Here is a 15,578-nt window from a genome sequence, read left to right as displayed (position 1 = left end):
TGCCCGATTCACGTTCTTGCTCCCACACCTCTGGTTCTGTCCCACATGCTGGAAATCCACACAAAACTCAGCCCCTCCCCAATTCCTGCAAAAGTCCTCCCTTGCACACAGCCACTCAAGGTGTAATAAATTAAGTTTAATAAAGTATTTGTGGCTGGGGATGGACAAGGGTTTATGTAGCAGCATCTCCCTGACACTGTGGAGCCTGATGGGCCTTGCCACACCCTTGCCCCTCACTCCTCCCATTCTTCTCTGTTCACACTCTCCCTTCTGTCCAGAACAGATCCCAAGGACTTGTTTTCTCTTGCACAGCAGCTCATGCCTCATGCTCTAGTTTAGCATCCTGGCCCACGGTCTTATTTCCTGCCAAGTACTTCACCAACAGATGGGTCTTGCTGTAAGAGGAATTCTGGTGCCTGATCCTGAGATCAGAGTCTGTTATAAAGGAAACGGGTCCGTTGCATCTGAGCAGCTCTGCTTCCGGAACCTTAGGCTGTATCCTCCCTGGTCTGAAGGCCGTCCATTGTCTTGCACAGCTGTGGCTTCTGCTCCTCCAGGACCTCTTCCTCCTTGTTTTTGACACTTTGCTTTCCTTGGTGGGTTACTGGCTCCCATTCTCCGGGGTCCCGCCAAGCCCAGCACGCTGGCTACAGATGCTCTTCTGGGACCTGAGTCTTGGCAGAAGGTGCCAGGACCTCACATCCTTCAAGTTCATGTCCACCATTTTTCCTGCTCCTTGAACAGCCCTGAGCAGCTGAGCTCCAGCCTCGGGTTCTCTTCTGGACAAGGGTCAGTGGCTCTTTCTTGTAACCACAGGGATGCCACGGATACATAGATTTAGAAGCTCAAGGCTAGAAAATCAAATTCTTACAAAAATTTTCTGGCAGTTGGAATAGTCTGTGGGGTCCCACCTGGAAACCAAGGCTCAGGTGAGCGTCTCTGGTTAGCGAGACTCTGTGTGCTGTCACACATCATTGCTGGGAGAAATCAGCACTGTCTGTGTAAACTGATAGCTGGTGGCGGGACTCTCCCGGATGGTGCCCCATGTGGCTTTTCACAGGTTAAGGCTTTTCACCTTAACCCCATCTGTTCATTGTAATAAACCGTAACCGTGAGCACAACGGCTTTCCTGAGTGCTGCGATTCCTTCCAGCGCATGACTGCACCCGAGAGGGGTCATGCGGGCACTTGAACTTGCACCTGCCACTGCAATGCAGGGCGGAGGGGACATTCTTGAGGTCTGGCATGAGAAGGGTGGCCAGTCTCTTTGGAGGGAGACTTCGTCCCCTGGGGCCAGGGGCCAGCTGCGAGGTCCAAGTCCGCCCCAGCCACAGTGTCTCTCTCCAACAGTCCTGACGCTGTCACCTTGTGCTCTCTGTCGGTGGATCCTGGGTAGACCTGGCATTGACGTCCACAGCCGTATAGGAGGCATACTAGAAGGCAGATATTCAGACGTTAGCCTCAGGGCCCTTCCAAACAGAATCTGCCCACTGGAGCCCAGCGTGCAGGCCTGTCCCCTCCCCTCTCCCTGGAAGTCAGGGCAGCGCCTCCTCAGTTGATCTTAGCCAAAAGGCCAAGAAGTGATTGGGGCAGCATTTCTTAAGGTGTGGTCATGAGTGGGGAGGGGGAGGGGCACCTATGGAAATGCAGATCCCCAGGCCCCAGCACAGACCCACCAGACCAGATGCTCACGGGGCAGGGCCTGGGAACCTGCATTTTTTAAGCAAACTTTTCAGGGGAGTCTGCCCAGCAGGAAAGGTTGGGAAGTACGGCTCGAGGCATCGGGAGAAAAGATCCGGGACCTGGCTCCTGATACCATGCTGGCTTTTGACTAAGCAATGCAGGTGCCCAGAGATGACTGTCCCCTCCTTGGGAATGTCCATGCAATTAGTCTGGGGTTCGTGCAGACCCCCACACCCTCCTCAGCCCCACCACCACACTTACGCCATTAGCAGAAGAGCTGTGTTGGTCCCGACCTAGGGAAAGAGGAGGAGAAGTTGTCAGGAAGGAATGACAATGCTAGACAGCATGGCGAGAGGACACATGTGGGTGGCAGAGCCCCTTGAATTCTCAGTCCCAGTTCTGCTATTGACATGGGGGAGCCACTCTCCACAGTGGTTATTTGTAAAACAGGACTGGGGTATGTGCCTCACCCAGCTATGCATGCAGTTATCAAGTATAAATGAATATTTATTTATTCAGCATGGGTTCTGGAACCTGATAGAAGGTTTCAAATCCCAGCTCTGTCCTTGAGGAGCTGTGTGACCTCGGGCAATTGACACTTTGTGCCTCAGTTTCCTCAACCATCAAACAGGGATTTATTCAGCAAATAGGAAATGTCTACTTTGCGCCAGGTGCATTCTAGGTGCTGGAGATGTAGCTGCGAGCAAAACAGCCCCGAATCCCTGTTCTCACGGAGCTCCTATTAACCATGGTGATCATACTGGAGGCAACAGGAATCTGAGCCTACATGCACCTAGTGCGTGGCTTACGATGTGCCAAATGCTGCGCTAACTGCTTCACATGCACGATCAGGGATGCTTACTCCCATTTCACAGAGGAGGAAACTGAGTCAAAGAGGTTAGGTCATTTGCCCTTGATGACAAAATAAAGCAGTAGAATGCGGGCCCAGACACAGGCAGTCTGGCTCCAGAGCTGCCACGCTTGGCACTTCCTCAAGTGGTAGGCGGGGCTGGGGACATAGCTGTGACCATGACAGTTTTAGCTCTGTCCTCCTGGGGATCACAGTTCACGGGAGAGCCAGATGAGCCCCCACACAGTGGCATGTCCCAGAGTGGGCAAGGGCTGGGGCTGGGAAGCCCAGAGCAGGTGCTTGGCTCACTCTGGGAAATTGGGGAGGGCTTCCTGGAGGAGGCGGCCTCCAGCTGGGACGTGAGGAGGCAGTTTGGTTTAGTGGCTGAGGGAACGAGCTTTGTAGTCCAGAACTGCCCTCCCACTGGCAGACCTCCTCTCTCCAGGCAAACATTTCCTCATCTATACAGCGGGGCTCGGCGCTCGGCACGCAGAAAGTCCTCTGCAAAACGTAGCTCTTCAGCAGCTCTTCTTATGAAGCCAAAGGGCTTCACCAGAAGGAGCCGTGGGGAGAGTGGTCCAGGCAGGGGAACCGCCTGTGCAGAGCCCTTCAGTCAAGAGCATCAGGCCCTTAAGAGCTGGGATCAGGGCGCCAGCTGCGGCCCCTCCTCCCTAAACATTTGTAAAAGGAATCAACGATCCAATGAACAGGAGTCTCTGAACTTGGTGTACTCCTGTGTCAGATGGGGGAAGCTCACGGTACTGAGGATTCAGCGGGGGGCTGCCGTACTCGGGGCTGAGTCTAGATCATAGTAGGTGGCCAAGCATGGCGGCTGTGGTGACGCTCATTCACAGCCGACAGGCAGGAGATATGCCAAAGAGGAGGGACTCACGGGGGCGTCGAAATAGCCGGAAATAAATCAGGAACCCCAGCAGGGCCAGACCGACCACGACTCCCACAGTCAGGATAATGATGTTCTCGACAGACAAGCCTTGTTGTAGCGTCTGGTTGGGAGGTTCTTCTGGAAGAGAAGAAGGAAGCAGGGTTAGGTTCAGAGGCTCCTGGGGTCTTCACCTGCCCCCAAAACATGACTCCTTATCCTTTAAGGAAGTTACCGCTCGGCCTCTCCTGGTCACGGTTCAGGAGGACTTGACTCCACCCTCTGGTTCCTAGGATGGGACTTTGACCCAGGCCTGGCCGATCGGAGCATTCTATTCTCCTTGGCTGTTGTGATAGATTCACGGGAGTGCTGGGACCCCAGCTAAGCCAATGACACTCAGCCCTGGGACTTTGGCTAGAGCTAATGAAAGTGGTGTATTCTTTCCCCTGGGATTACTAAACTGGTAAGATGGGAGGCTGTAACTGCCGAGGGACATCTCACCTCCCTGAGAACACAGAGAAAAGCAGAGACAAGAGATGGAAAGGAAAGTTCCTGGGTTTCATGGCTGGAGCATCTGGATCCAACCCTACCTGAAGGTGCATTTTCAATAAAGTCCTGTTTTTTGCTTAGATCATTTTGAGTTGTGCTTCTATCATTTGCAGTTGATAGAGAGTCCTGCCTCAGATGCTTGGAAAGGCCTTTCTGAGTCCCTGGGGACAAGCCTCACACAGCTACCCAAGCCTGGGTTTGCAGAGGGGGTGTATCCAGGGGGCTGTACAATAGTTCTAATGGTATAGATGGTGAGTTAACAGAGAGTAGAGCTGGTCTTTTCATGGTCCTTCCACTGGTCCTTTCATGAGGGGGGTTAGGGGAAGGATGGGAATCAGAAAGCATTCTTGTGTCTGAGGACTCCCTTAATCAGGAACCACCTCCTAACTCCTCCCTCAGAGGGAATCCTGCTGTGACCTCCTCCTTCGGTCCCTCTATTCTCGCCACCCAAAGGGCTCCTCACCTCTGACCAGGATGGTCAGTTCTGCCTGGCCAGTCCCTAGGGCGTTGGTGACACGGCAGATGAATGTCGTGTTGATGGACTCGTCCACGGTCTGGATCAGGAGCCGAGAGCCCTGGGCCACAGCAGAGGGTGGCAGGGGCCCCTTGGTCCTGGGAGAGACAGATGGGGGAGGAAGCGGCAGGTGTGAACTCTCACTGTACACTCACGCCATCTCCGATCTCAGCTGAGAGCAACCCTGGAATTTCCCGACTCTTCCTCTCATACCCACATCCCACTTATCAGCAGGTGCCATCCACCCCAACTCCAAAACCTCTCCAGACTCTGACTGCTCTGCAAGGCCTCCCTGGCCACCACCCCGGGCTGATCCCCCTGCTCCTGGGCCTCCGTGGCCACCTTCTCACAGGGCTCCCTGCCTCCACGCCACCCCACAGCCCCCTCTGTTCCCGCATGCAGCGGCTGGAGAGATCTTGTTAGAACTAACTTGTTCACATCCCTTCACTGTTCAGAGCCCTCCCGTGGCTCCCGCCTCACTCAGCGTAAACCCAAAGTGCTTACGCAGCCACAGACCCCGTGCGCTGGCTGCAGATACCACCAACCACAGTCTATGACTCTCCCCTCTCCTCTGTGTCCACGGTGGCCTCCTTGTTGATCTTCGAACACTCCAGTTAGGCTCCCACCTCAGGGTCTCTGCACTTGCTGTTCCCTCTGCCTGGAATGCTCTTCCCCTGGGTACGCACCCAGCTCATCCTCCCTTCCTTCAGGCCTCTGCTCAGATGTTACCTTAGCGACACCTTTCTTGGCCACCCGATTTTAACTGCAATGCGCCCCCACCCTCTGCTTTACCTCTCCCGCAGCCTTTATCCCTTTATCCCCATCTGACGCACCATGGACTTCACAGCGTTGTTTTGTTTCTTGTTTCCCTCTCCCACTAGAGTGGAAGCACCAGGAGGGGAGGGAACTTGGTCTGTTTTATTTACCGGGGCACGTTGGCCCGTGCGATCTGGCACACAGCACACAGTCAAAAACGCTTCGGTTTAGTGGACAGAGAAGACGCAAGCATGGGATTCTGGGCGTCCTGCAGAGCCGGCCTGGAAACCCAGCCCCGTGGCGCACGAGCCTGGATCACGGTGCTTTGAGGCAGGACAAGGAGAGGCGTCTGCCAACGCCACTGGAAAACCTTTGACCGTGACTCCTTTGACTGACTGTAGAGACACGGCTGTGGCTATCCACAGAGGTGGCCGGTGGGGGATGGGCGCCACCGTGCCATCTGCATGGTTGCAAGTGGGGACGAGCGAGCCCCGTATCCCACGTCCGGGGTTAGTTAAGTAACTGATGGCATGCACATCGGATGGAATGGGATCCCAGCAGCACCAAAAAGGGGGCTGTGGGGACTCTGACGTGCATAACAGGTAGAAGACAGATGGATGGGGAGAGGGACAGACTGATGGATGCGACTGGGCAAATCCAGTAAAAGGTGAGCAGGAGAATCCATGGGGTGGGTTCTTGAGTGCTCGCTGGGAAAGTCTTACATCCTTTCTGTACGTCTACGGATTCACCTGACGAACTATTGGGGGAAATGGGGGTGGGGACCTACGTGCCGTGATGCGGGAAGGCGATCCTGAGACCAAGGCAAAGTTTCAAAACGGTGCCTACGGCAGTTTTTGTTGAGAAGCGTAGAGAATAAAAGGTGGGAGGGGTATATAACAAAGGGTAACGGTGGGTATTTTTGTCTTATTTTCTTCTTTTTGCTTATAACTGGATTGTCTTAAGTTTCTACAATGGCCACAAGTTATTTTGTAATAAGAACAAAAGCCTGATACGAATTACGTAAAACAATCAATCCCTTTGCTTTTTTCTTTCCCCACTCTTCAGCCTAGTCTTGCTATGAATTTGAGGAAATCTGAGTGCTCTGCGCCTCAGCTTCCTCATCTAGAGAATGGGGACAGCACCTGCTCCGTCAGAAGTGATTGAGTGGGTTACATGAGGTGACCGAGGAGGTGGAGGTGGCACAGCTCAGAGGTTAAGAGGATCAATTTGGAGTCACTTGGGTGCCCTTGTGGCAGTGGGACCCGTGCAGAGCGGTCCCTACTGGGGCCCAACTTATCTTCGACCCCAGGCACGGTGATGGTGCTGCCTGTGCCCGGAGTGTGGGGGTCACACGGGATGAGGTGACCACCGACCCGCACACAGCAGACAACCGAAAAGAGCAGGTGTGACGGTGAACCTGAACTAAACCTCCTCATAAACTGTGCATACAAGACAGAAATTTTACTGGGGCCTAACGTCGACTTCTCTCTTTTCACTTTCTTGTACCTGTCTCCTCCCTCAGACCCAAGAGTCTGGGCCCCCAGCCCCTCCTCCCTCAGACCTGGGAGTCCAGGACCACCCAGGACTCACGTGCTCCAGTCATAGCCCGTGGGCTCTGGTTTGCTGCGAACGTCACAGCTCAGGGTGGCCTTGCTGCGGCCGAGGTACCAGTTGTCATCGTAGCCGGAAATGGAGACCTCAGGGGGGTCTGGAGGAAACAGACACACAGGCTCAGAGACAGGGACCCTTCACAGGGGCCTGAAGATACGTGGGATCATGTCGTGATGAGAAAAGGCCTCAGTGGGTTTTCAGGAACAGCCCAAGACAGAGAGGCCCGTGAGGAGTCTGGGGCAATGGAGTCCCCCAGAGAACAGGCCAGAAGTCCTCAGCATGGTGGGAGGTAGCAGGGTGCTGAGAAGGCTTCTGGGGACCTGTTTCTCTCTAGTCATTTTTCTGGGTAGCCAGGTCCTGGCATGCCATGGGTGTCCTCTTAGAAAAGGCCTTTTAGACACCCATAACACACAGGAGCATATTCAAGGCTCTGACGAGTCCTGCTGGGAAGAACCCTGGATGGCCCTGCTTCAGCTGCTGTCGATCCATCCCAAATGTGATCGACAGGGAAGACTTTCCAAGGTCCTCACGGGGAAGGCCAATGAGACAGAGTGTTTTTTTTACGGAGAGGAGCCAGTGTTGATCCCCTCCTCCCTTAGACCCAGTGGCAACGTTGAGGGTGTCCAGGGTAGACAGTGCCGGAGGGAATCAGTGTAGCAACTGCCCAGGAGGCAATATTCAGACACCCAGTGTAGACGATGGTGAGGCAATGTAGCAAATGGACAAGGGAGTTGTAGACAATGCAGGAAACAGCATAGCGATGTGGGTAAGGCCAGTGTAGACAGCTGCCTAGGGAAGCAGGTGGAGGCAGTGTGTGTAGGCCATGTTCAAGGGAGCCGGGAGAGACAGTGTGGGGTGTCAGTGTAGACAGAGGCCAGGAGGGCCAGGGGAGACAAGCCGGGCTACAGCATTGACTGTGGCCTCAGAAGCTGGTACAGACAATGAAGGACAGTATTTGTGGTCCAAGGGGGCCCCATGTAGACAATGTGGGGGTGGGGGTGGGGACAGTCGGGGAGCGGTCCTCATCCTTGCTCACATTTGGGTGCACTCACAAGGCATGGCGAGAGTCACGCTCAGAAGGACGGGCTCCTTGAAGCTCTCATGTTCCACTGTGCAGATGACAGTCTTGCCATCTGTCTGGCTTGAGGGAGTTAGGGTCAAGAGGCTGATGACGGTGAACGTGCCGGGCAGGTGTCCTGGCACCTGGCTCTCATTGGCCTGCCCATCCAGGTGTGACCAGGAGATCCGGGCGGGCGGGCGACCTTCACTGGAGACGCAGCGGGCCACAGGCACAGGATCTGGGCTGAGCGGGCTGAGCGGGACCTCCTGGGTCTCAGCCTTGTTCTCCGGCTGGGCTGTGGACAGGAGCAAAAGGGACCGGTCAGTCCCCGCCTGCAGTCTGTCAACAAACAGCGCAGCAGCAGAACGGGGCAGCCCGGAGGGCCGGGTTCAAATCCCAGCTCTGTCCCTGAGCCGTTGGGTGGCTTTGGGCACGTCCGTGCTCCGTTTCTTTGTCTGTCAATGGGAGATAATGATAGGATCCCAGGCAATGAGAATAGGCAGCTAAAGCTCCTAAAATGGTACTTGGAGCATAAGAAGTGCTCAGTAAATGCTATTATTATTATTGGGAATTGAATACATTGCCTGGCTGGAGGATGGGCAATGCCGGGGACCCAGCAATGCCCGAGGCAGCCCCAGCCCTGCCGTCAGAGGGTATACAGTCCAAGGGGAAGACAGATTTCCCCAGAAAGTGGCAACCCAGAGCGGGCAAGGCTGGGATGGGGGAGCCCAGAAGGGGTGTCCCAGTGTTGGGGGAGTGATGAAGGAGGGCTTCATGGACGAGAGGAGGTCTGAGCAGTGCTCTGGAAGTTGAGAAGGGGAGGCAGGCTTGAGGTCACACAGTTCTTTGGGACAGAGCTGGGCTTTCACACAAGGTCTGACTCCAAACCCATCATGTGACCATCTCTTCTTCATTCTTCTGGTGATTCCCAAACCTGGGGCTCCGCTTGGTTCCTTCCTCATTATTACTTGTTAGTGTAGTGTCATTATGGACTGGAGATTTCTCTTAAATTTGACTCACTGGTTGTGGGGGTTTTTTTTTGGGGGGGGGTAAAATCCTGGTAGTTTTAATTTTACATAAAATTTCCAAAACAATGATTACACAGTATAATAGGCATCTGCAATGAATAGGTTCTTCATGGAAATTTTAAGTTAAAATCAGCTTCTAAATTTAAATTAGTCAATCTCTGGCTAATGAAGAGAAAAAGAAATCACAGGTGCTGGGAATAATCTAGTAGGTTATCTCGTTTTCCACATCTGTTAAAGCAAATTCACTTGATCACTTGGGCTTAAGGTCAATTTATCTTGCTTTTCCTGACTTGTACTTCACTCGGCACGTCTGATGGATTTCACAGCTGAACTCAGTATTAAAACTACAGCCAAACGCGCTTTTCAACACATTATTTTATAATTTGCAAAACCCCATTCAATTTTATTCACAGTGTACCAGCGAGGAGGCAGCAGAGAACTTGACTCTCTGGGGTAGATGCTCCCTCCCAGCCCTGCCTAACTGATGAATATTTTAAAAGGCATGGCATAAAATCTCAGCTTTCCCTTTCTTTGGGTCTCATCATCTTTCACAAAAATAAAAGACATAGGCAAGGGCGCCTGGGTGGCTCAGTTGGTTAAGCGACTGCCTTCGGCTCAGGTCATGATCCTGGAGTCCCGGGATCGAGTCCCGCATCGGGCTCCCTGCTCAGCGGGAAGTCCGCTTCTCCCTCTGACCCTCCCCCCTCTCATGTGCTCTCTCTCTCCTCTCATCCTCTCTCTCAAATAAATAAATAAAATCTTTAAAAAAAAAAAAGACATAGGCAAGGCTTAAGGACTGGCTGCCATTCAACACCTTTCTTCCTAATTAATGTACAGTAGAGGAGGGTTGGTCCAGGTCTATCTATGTTGGCAAGGAATTGGGGAGGGATTCATTCCAGACATGAAAAGCTGTGTTTGCAGCTTCTTCTGATTCACCTAAGGGATCATGGTAGATGCTCCAGAATGTGGCCTACAGTCCAAGGGACGCTCTCACAAAGTAAGGAGGTAGATTAATTTTTTTTCGTCTGCTGCTCCATATTTCCCAGTTGTTCCTAAGATACCCGGAATGCTGACATTCTGAGCCCCACCAACATCTCCTATCATGATGGTCTCCTCAGGTTCACGATGCCTCCAAAAGGATGTTTGCTCTGGTTCTCCCGCTCTGGTGGTCTCGGTGTCTGTGGCCTACTCTAAAGCAGTCAGGAACGGTCCAGGCCCCAGGGCTAGACCCTCTCTGCTCTTGTACTACCTGGCTGGGTAGATTGTTATCAGAGGCGCCCCGTCCGGGGGTAACCAGAATGCTCGATTCAGATTTTGATAATGAAATTGTTCTGGTGCCAATCCTCTGGCCACAGCGTTAGGATGACTTGTTCATATTCCTTTGAAATCAGGTAGCGTCTGACCATCTCCTAGTAGCATGGGCCCAACCTGTTTCTGCTCTACTAAAATTTTTTTTTTTTAAAGATTTTATTTATTTATTTGAGAGAGAGAGAATGAGAGACAGAGAGCATGAGAGGGAGGAGGGTCAGAGGGAGAAGCAGACTCCCTGCCGAGCAGGGAGCCCGATGCGGGACTCGATCCTGTGACTCCAGGATCATGACCTGAGCTGAAGGCAGTCGCTTAACCAACTGAGCCACCCAGGTGCCCTTTTTTTTTTTTTTTTTTTGAGAGAGAGAGAATGGGCATGAGTGAGGGCTTGAGCAGGGATGGGGCAGGGGCTGGGGGAAAGAGAGAATCCCAAGCAGGTTCCATGCCCAGCATGGAGCCCGATGCTGGGCTCAATCTCACGACCCTGAGAGCATGACCTGAGCCAAAATAGAGAGTCGGTCGCTCCAGCAACTAAGCCACCCAGGTGCCCCTCTGCTCTACTAAATTTCTGGCGGCAGCCAGAGAAGAGGATATCTCAGCTGCAGAGATCTCAAACTGCAATTTTTTCCACCTTTCCAATTGGTCTTGCTTGCTCTCTTGGGTGGTCCTGGTCACACATCTAACCACGACGGAAGTACCATGTAACCTTTCAAGAGCCCCCCCCCACCTGGGACAGCTGCACCTTCAGTGTGAAGTGGGCCACTGAGAGCCACCAAGACAGCTTTGAAGCCGTGGTGAGCTGCCATCCTTCATTCCCCTGCTCTGTCCTCCGCAGACGCCCCACTAACAGGAAAGTCAGCACAGCCTCCTCCAATCCAGCCCAGGGCGCCCGTGAGGCTAGATGCCGGGAGCTGGTCCCCCCGGGGCCAGTCACTGGTTCTGTGTTACTCTCATCCCGAAGCCCTGAAGTCCCAGATTTGCAGAAATGACAAGTGCTGCCTCTGGCTGGGTGCTGTGGGCACCATTCCAAGCATTTCACAGGGGAGTCATTCCTGTAAGGGCCTGGATCAGTTCTGGCACGCACTCGAACGGTGAGTCAACTCTTACTAATCCTCAGAGGGATCTCCACTTCACAGAGACTTAATTTCAAAGGGGAAATGTTCTTCTCAGGAACATGAACCATGCGTCCATGACAATGCCTGGGAGGGCATTTGGGCCCCCGCTGGGGAAAGCCTCCTCTGCTGGGTGTCAAAATCAGCCTCCTTCCCGTCTGTGTATTTCAACTCTCCCTTCCTCACCAAAGGGAGTAACAATGATTGACAGCCATCAGGAGCTCACAGGGGCCCCTGTTCTAAGGTTCAGCTGCATAAACTCCCGAGACCCTCGGGATAGCTTTCTGAGGGCAGCACTCGTGTTACTAACCATATTTTACAGGCGAGGAAGGGAGAATCTGAGATGAAAGCATTTGCCAAGCTGGTGGTAGCCACCTGGGAGGCAAACCCTGGCCTCCGTCCGTGCTTTCTAGGCCCCGGGGAGGATTCTCCCTGCCCCGCCCCCGCCCCCGCCCCATGCTCTGCCCTCAGTCTGCAAGATCTTTTTTTTTTTTTTTTTTAAAGATTTTATTTATTTGAGACAGAGAGAATGAGAGACAGAGAGCATGAGAGGGAGGAGGGTCAGAGGGAGAAGCAGACTCCCTGCCGAGCAGGGAGCCCGATGCGGGACTCGATCCCGGGACTCCAGGATCATGACCTGAGCCGAAGGCAGTCGCTTAACCAACTGAGCCACCCAGGCGCCCCAGTCTGCAAGATCTTAACCTTACTCTCCAGGATCCCAACTCTCTTCCTAGCCTCCAGCCCCTTCCGCCGCTATCTTTGCCCCATCTCCTCCTTTTGTCCCCACAGAATCTCCCCGCTCCATCCCTGCGCTTCCTCCTCCCCCAGCGCCCCCCCCCCCCCCCCAGCTCTCTTCTGTCCCCACTCCTCTGCTCACCGAGCACGCGGAGCCAGGTGCGGGCGCTCCTGCTGCCCTCGGGGAACATGGCGAAGCGGCAGGTGTAGTTGGCTTCATCGTCGGCGCGCAAGCCCCGCAGGGCCAGCGACCCGTCCCGCAGCTCCTTGCCCGGCCTGGCGGCCACAAACTCCAACCGGCCGGGCTCGGGGAAGCTGGGGCCCTGTGTGGGGTGGAAGACCGCCACGTTGAGGTCGTCCCCCGCCGCATCCCGCCGTGTCCACGTCACCTGCGTCACGCGCACCTCGTGCTCCAGCGGCTGCAGTTTGCAGGGCAGCTCGACCGTGTCGCCCAGGAGGCCGCGCATCTGCGCCGGTGCCACCACGCCGACCGTGCCGGGCCCTGCGGGGAAACGCGGGGCGGGTCAGACCCGGGCGTCCGCGGGTCTGGATGCCGAGGGGCGCCGAGGGGCGCCCGGGAGGCCCTTCCGGGGCTGGACCGGGGCTGCTGCTACCCGTCCGCGTCCGCGCAGCTTGGCTGCGCTGTGATTACCGTATTTCCCCATTGCTGCTTTAAATTGTGGGCAATACTGTGGTGAAAAACTTGAATCTGCCATTTAAACCATTTCAAAGTGCACAGTTCCGTGGCATTACGTTGTGTATGTAAGTATCACCACTATCTAGTTCCAGAACGTTTTCATCAGCCCAGTGTCACCAATACCACTGTTAGAGCACCTCCGACTGAGGGGTGGGAAAAGGGGCAGAAATTCTAAGCCTTAGGATCCATGAACTATGGTATGATGATGATGATGATGCATGGACCCTGATTGGGAGAAGGTTTGTAGGGGATCCTGGCACAAGAAGCGAGGCGATTATAACTCAAGGATTTTGGATCCCTTCCGACCTCTGCTGTGAGGCTTCAGGCAGGTTACTTAACCTCTCCGATTCTTTTTCCTAGTTTGTAACGCGGGACTGATAACAGTTAACACAGGCTGTTCTGAGTGCTTCACACATTTCCCAGCATTTAGTCCTTAAACAGCTCCTTGAAGCAAGTACTACCATCAGCTCCACTTTATAGATGGGGAGACCAAGGCGGAGGGTTGTTTGCCGGTTGTTTGCTCCAGGTCACAGAGAGGGTAAATGGCAGAAGAGGGATTTGAACCCTGCGGTCTGCACTCAGGAGTCCTGACCTCTAACCCACCAGGCTCCATATTAAAATCTTTCAGCCTCAGGCCTCAGCACATAGTAGGTCCTCAATATGTCCTGGCTCTTACTGCTATAAATAAACACAATGCTATCCATTCTTATTATTAATAATAAAGATAGTGGAGAAGGTGGGAAGGAGGTAAGTTCTTTGAACCCCGGTACTGCTACTCAGCAGCTTGAGTCTGGGTGTAGGTGGTTTCACTCCCCTGAGTCTCAGCTTTGCCATCTGTAAACTGCGGGTGGTTACAGCATAATAGGGTTGCTGGGTGGACCAGGCAATGAAATCTACGTAGAGGATTAGCGTGTGCCAATGACTCTGTCAAGGTGAATATTATTGTGTTATGCGGAAGAGGAAGCTGGGAGGTAACGGGCAGGGGTGCTAGGAGCGTGCTGTGTGGAGGAGGCAGGGTTTGGACACAGGCAATCGGGGAGTGGTGAGCATGCTAGCGTGGGTCTGAATGCTCACTCTGCCACTGATGTGCTGCGTGGCCCTAGGCATGTGGGGCTCCTTCTCTGGTGCTTTCATCCACCAGATGGCAGGTCTCCTCCCTGGCAAGGTTGCCATGAAGATAACATTGGGTGAAGTTTAACGGCCACACTCAGGTCCTTCTCTGTGCCAGACACTGAGCTGCTTCCTTACAAGTGGCCTCCTGCAACCCTCTCCACGGCCCCATGAGATGTGCACTCATATTTTCATCCCCACTGGACAGAGAGGTCAAGCGCACCTCTGAGGGTCAAGCCACTTGCCTAGGTCTACCCTGCGCCCTGGCTCCTGGGCACCAGGCTCTCCTGTCCTGGTAGAGGGGGCTCTGTCCACTATTTTGGTTCACTCACTGGACCTGCTACTTCTTGCTGGTGCCTTGGGCAAGTCGCTTCCCTTCTCTGTGCCTCAGTCTCCTCATCTGTAAACGGAGGTTACAGTGGGACTCATACTGGGAATCTCCTTGAGAGGTTTGAGTTGGTGGCCCTCCGTGAACTCCTCAAGCCTCAGGCCCCTCTTTTCTGGAGAAGTGCTTGGTGTTCTTGGAATCACCTTTTGTGAAACGATGAGATGAGCGACTGTGGCTTCCCCAAGTCTGCATTCAGTATTAATAATGTTCATATGAATTATCATTATCATTATTGTTCTTACTGAGTGCATCCGACTTTGCTCAGCATCCTCCCAAGACACAGTCTTACAAGGTAGGTAGAATCTCCACCCCACCTCCCCCCACCATCCCCAACACATTTTAGGGACACAGAGAGCTTAGGAAGCTCTCCCGAGCTCACACAGGTATTAAATGCCAAAAGCCCACTTGAAACCAGGGCCGTCTGACTTCAGAGCTGTATCCCCAGGGCCTGGAACACTGCCCGACACACAGTAAGCGCTCAGTAAACGAGTGTGGGATGAACGCATGCATGCAGGAAGGAATGAATGGCCATGCTCTTAGAACCATACATTTGGGGTCAGAAGGGGGAACGGGTTGTGTGCCCCGCCCTCTTGACTCAGCCCCTTAAAGCATTCTCCGACGAGGTCAGCGGGCACAGCCTGTTGGGGTCTGGCCAAGGCGAGCAGGAGCGGGAGGTGAGGTGTCTGGGCATGAGTCATTCATTCTCCGCTGTGGGCTAGGACTTTCCTAGACTGATGGCTCTACTGTAAGGAACTCCGGCAGCTTTCTGGGAGGCTGAGCCCCCGCCCCGTTCGTTCCTCCAGCCCCGGGGGAGGCCGACCATCCCGCCAGTGCGGAGGGAGAGGGGGAGCAGCGGCCGCCGTGCCGCGGGGCGGGGGGGGGGGGGGTCACTCACCGGCTTCCGCGGGCACCCAGGGCAGCGACAGCAGAATCAGCCACAGCAGCGGCGGCCACGCCATGCTCGGTTCCTCCGGCGGCTGGGTCGCCGCTCCCGGCGAGCCTCCTCCCTGGTCTGCTGGGCTCGTTCTCCCTCGGCCGCCGCCGCCGCCTCCTGGGAGCGGCAGCCTAGAACCCGCAGCACCCCAGCCGCGGTAGCGAACAGGCGCGTGGGAAGTTCCCCGATTTTCACCGCCAGACCCGGCCGGACGGGGCAGGGGGCGGGGCGGGGCGAGTGGGCGGGGCGGGGGCGGGGCCGCCTCCGCGCCTGCGCGCCGCCGCCGCCGGAGAGACCCGCCCAGGCTACCGCGGACTGGGCGGGGGCTTTCTTCTTTCTCCGTGACGTATAAAGAAACACAGAG

The 15,578-nt window shown here is 54.6% G+C and overlaps 1 protein-coding gene across 1 annotated transcript; it reads right to left on the bottom strand.

The window, feature by feature from the left end:
* Window positions 1-115: 115 nt before the first annotated feature.
* PVR (PVR cell adhesion molecule) lies at window positions 116-15,428 on the bottom strand. The gene is made up of 8 exons (XM_045891711.2): window positions 15,176-15,428; window positions 12,228-12,587; window positions 7,895-8,197; window positions 6,822-6,939; window positions 4,425-4,573; window positions 3,425-3,553; window positions 1,944-1,975; window positions 116-1,432 (listed from the first exon to the last, which is right to left on the bottom strand). Exons 1-8 carry the CDS (start codon window positions 15,237-15,239, stop codon window positions 1,361-1,363), a joined length of 1,227 nt encoding a protein of 408 aa, XP_045747667.1. The 5' UTR covers window positions 15,240-15,428; the 3' UTR covers window positions 116-1,360.
* Between the last annotated feature and the right edge of the window lie 150 nt (window positions 15,429-15,578).

This window comes from Mirounga angustirostris, unplaced genomic scaffold, assembly GCF_029215605.1.
Source record: "Mirounga angustirostris isolate CCGP_5_RB_7025 unplaced genomic scaffold, mMirAng1.0.hap1 SCAF_16, whole genome shotgun sequence".
NCBI lineage: Eukaryota > Metazoa > Chordata > Mammalia > Carnivora > Phocidae > Mirounga > Mirounga angustirostris.
The sequence above is the reverse complement of the archived record's forward strand: the minus strand, read 5'-3'. Positions and strand labels throughout refer to the sequence as shown.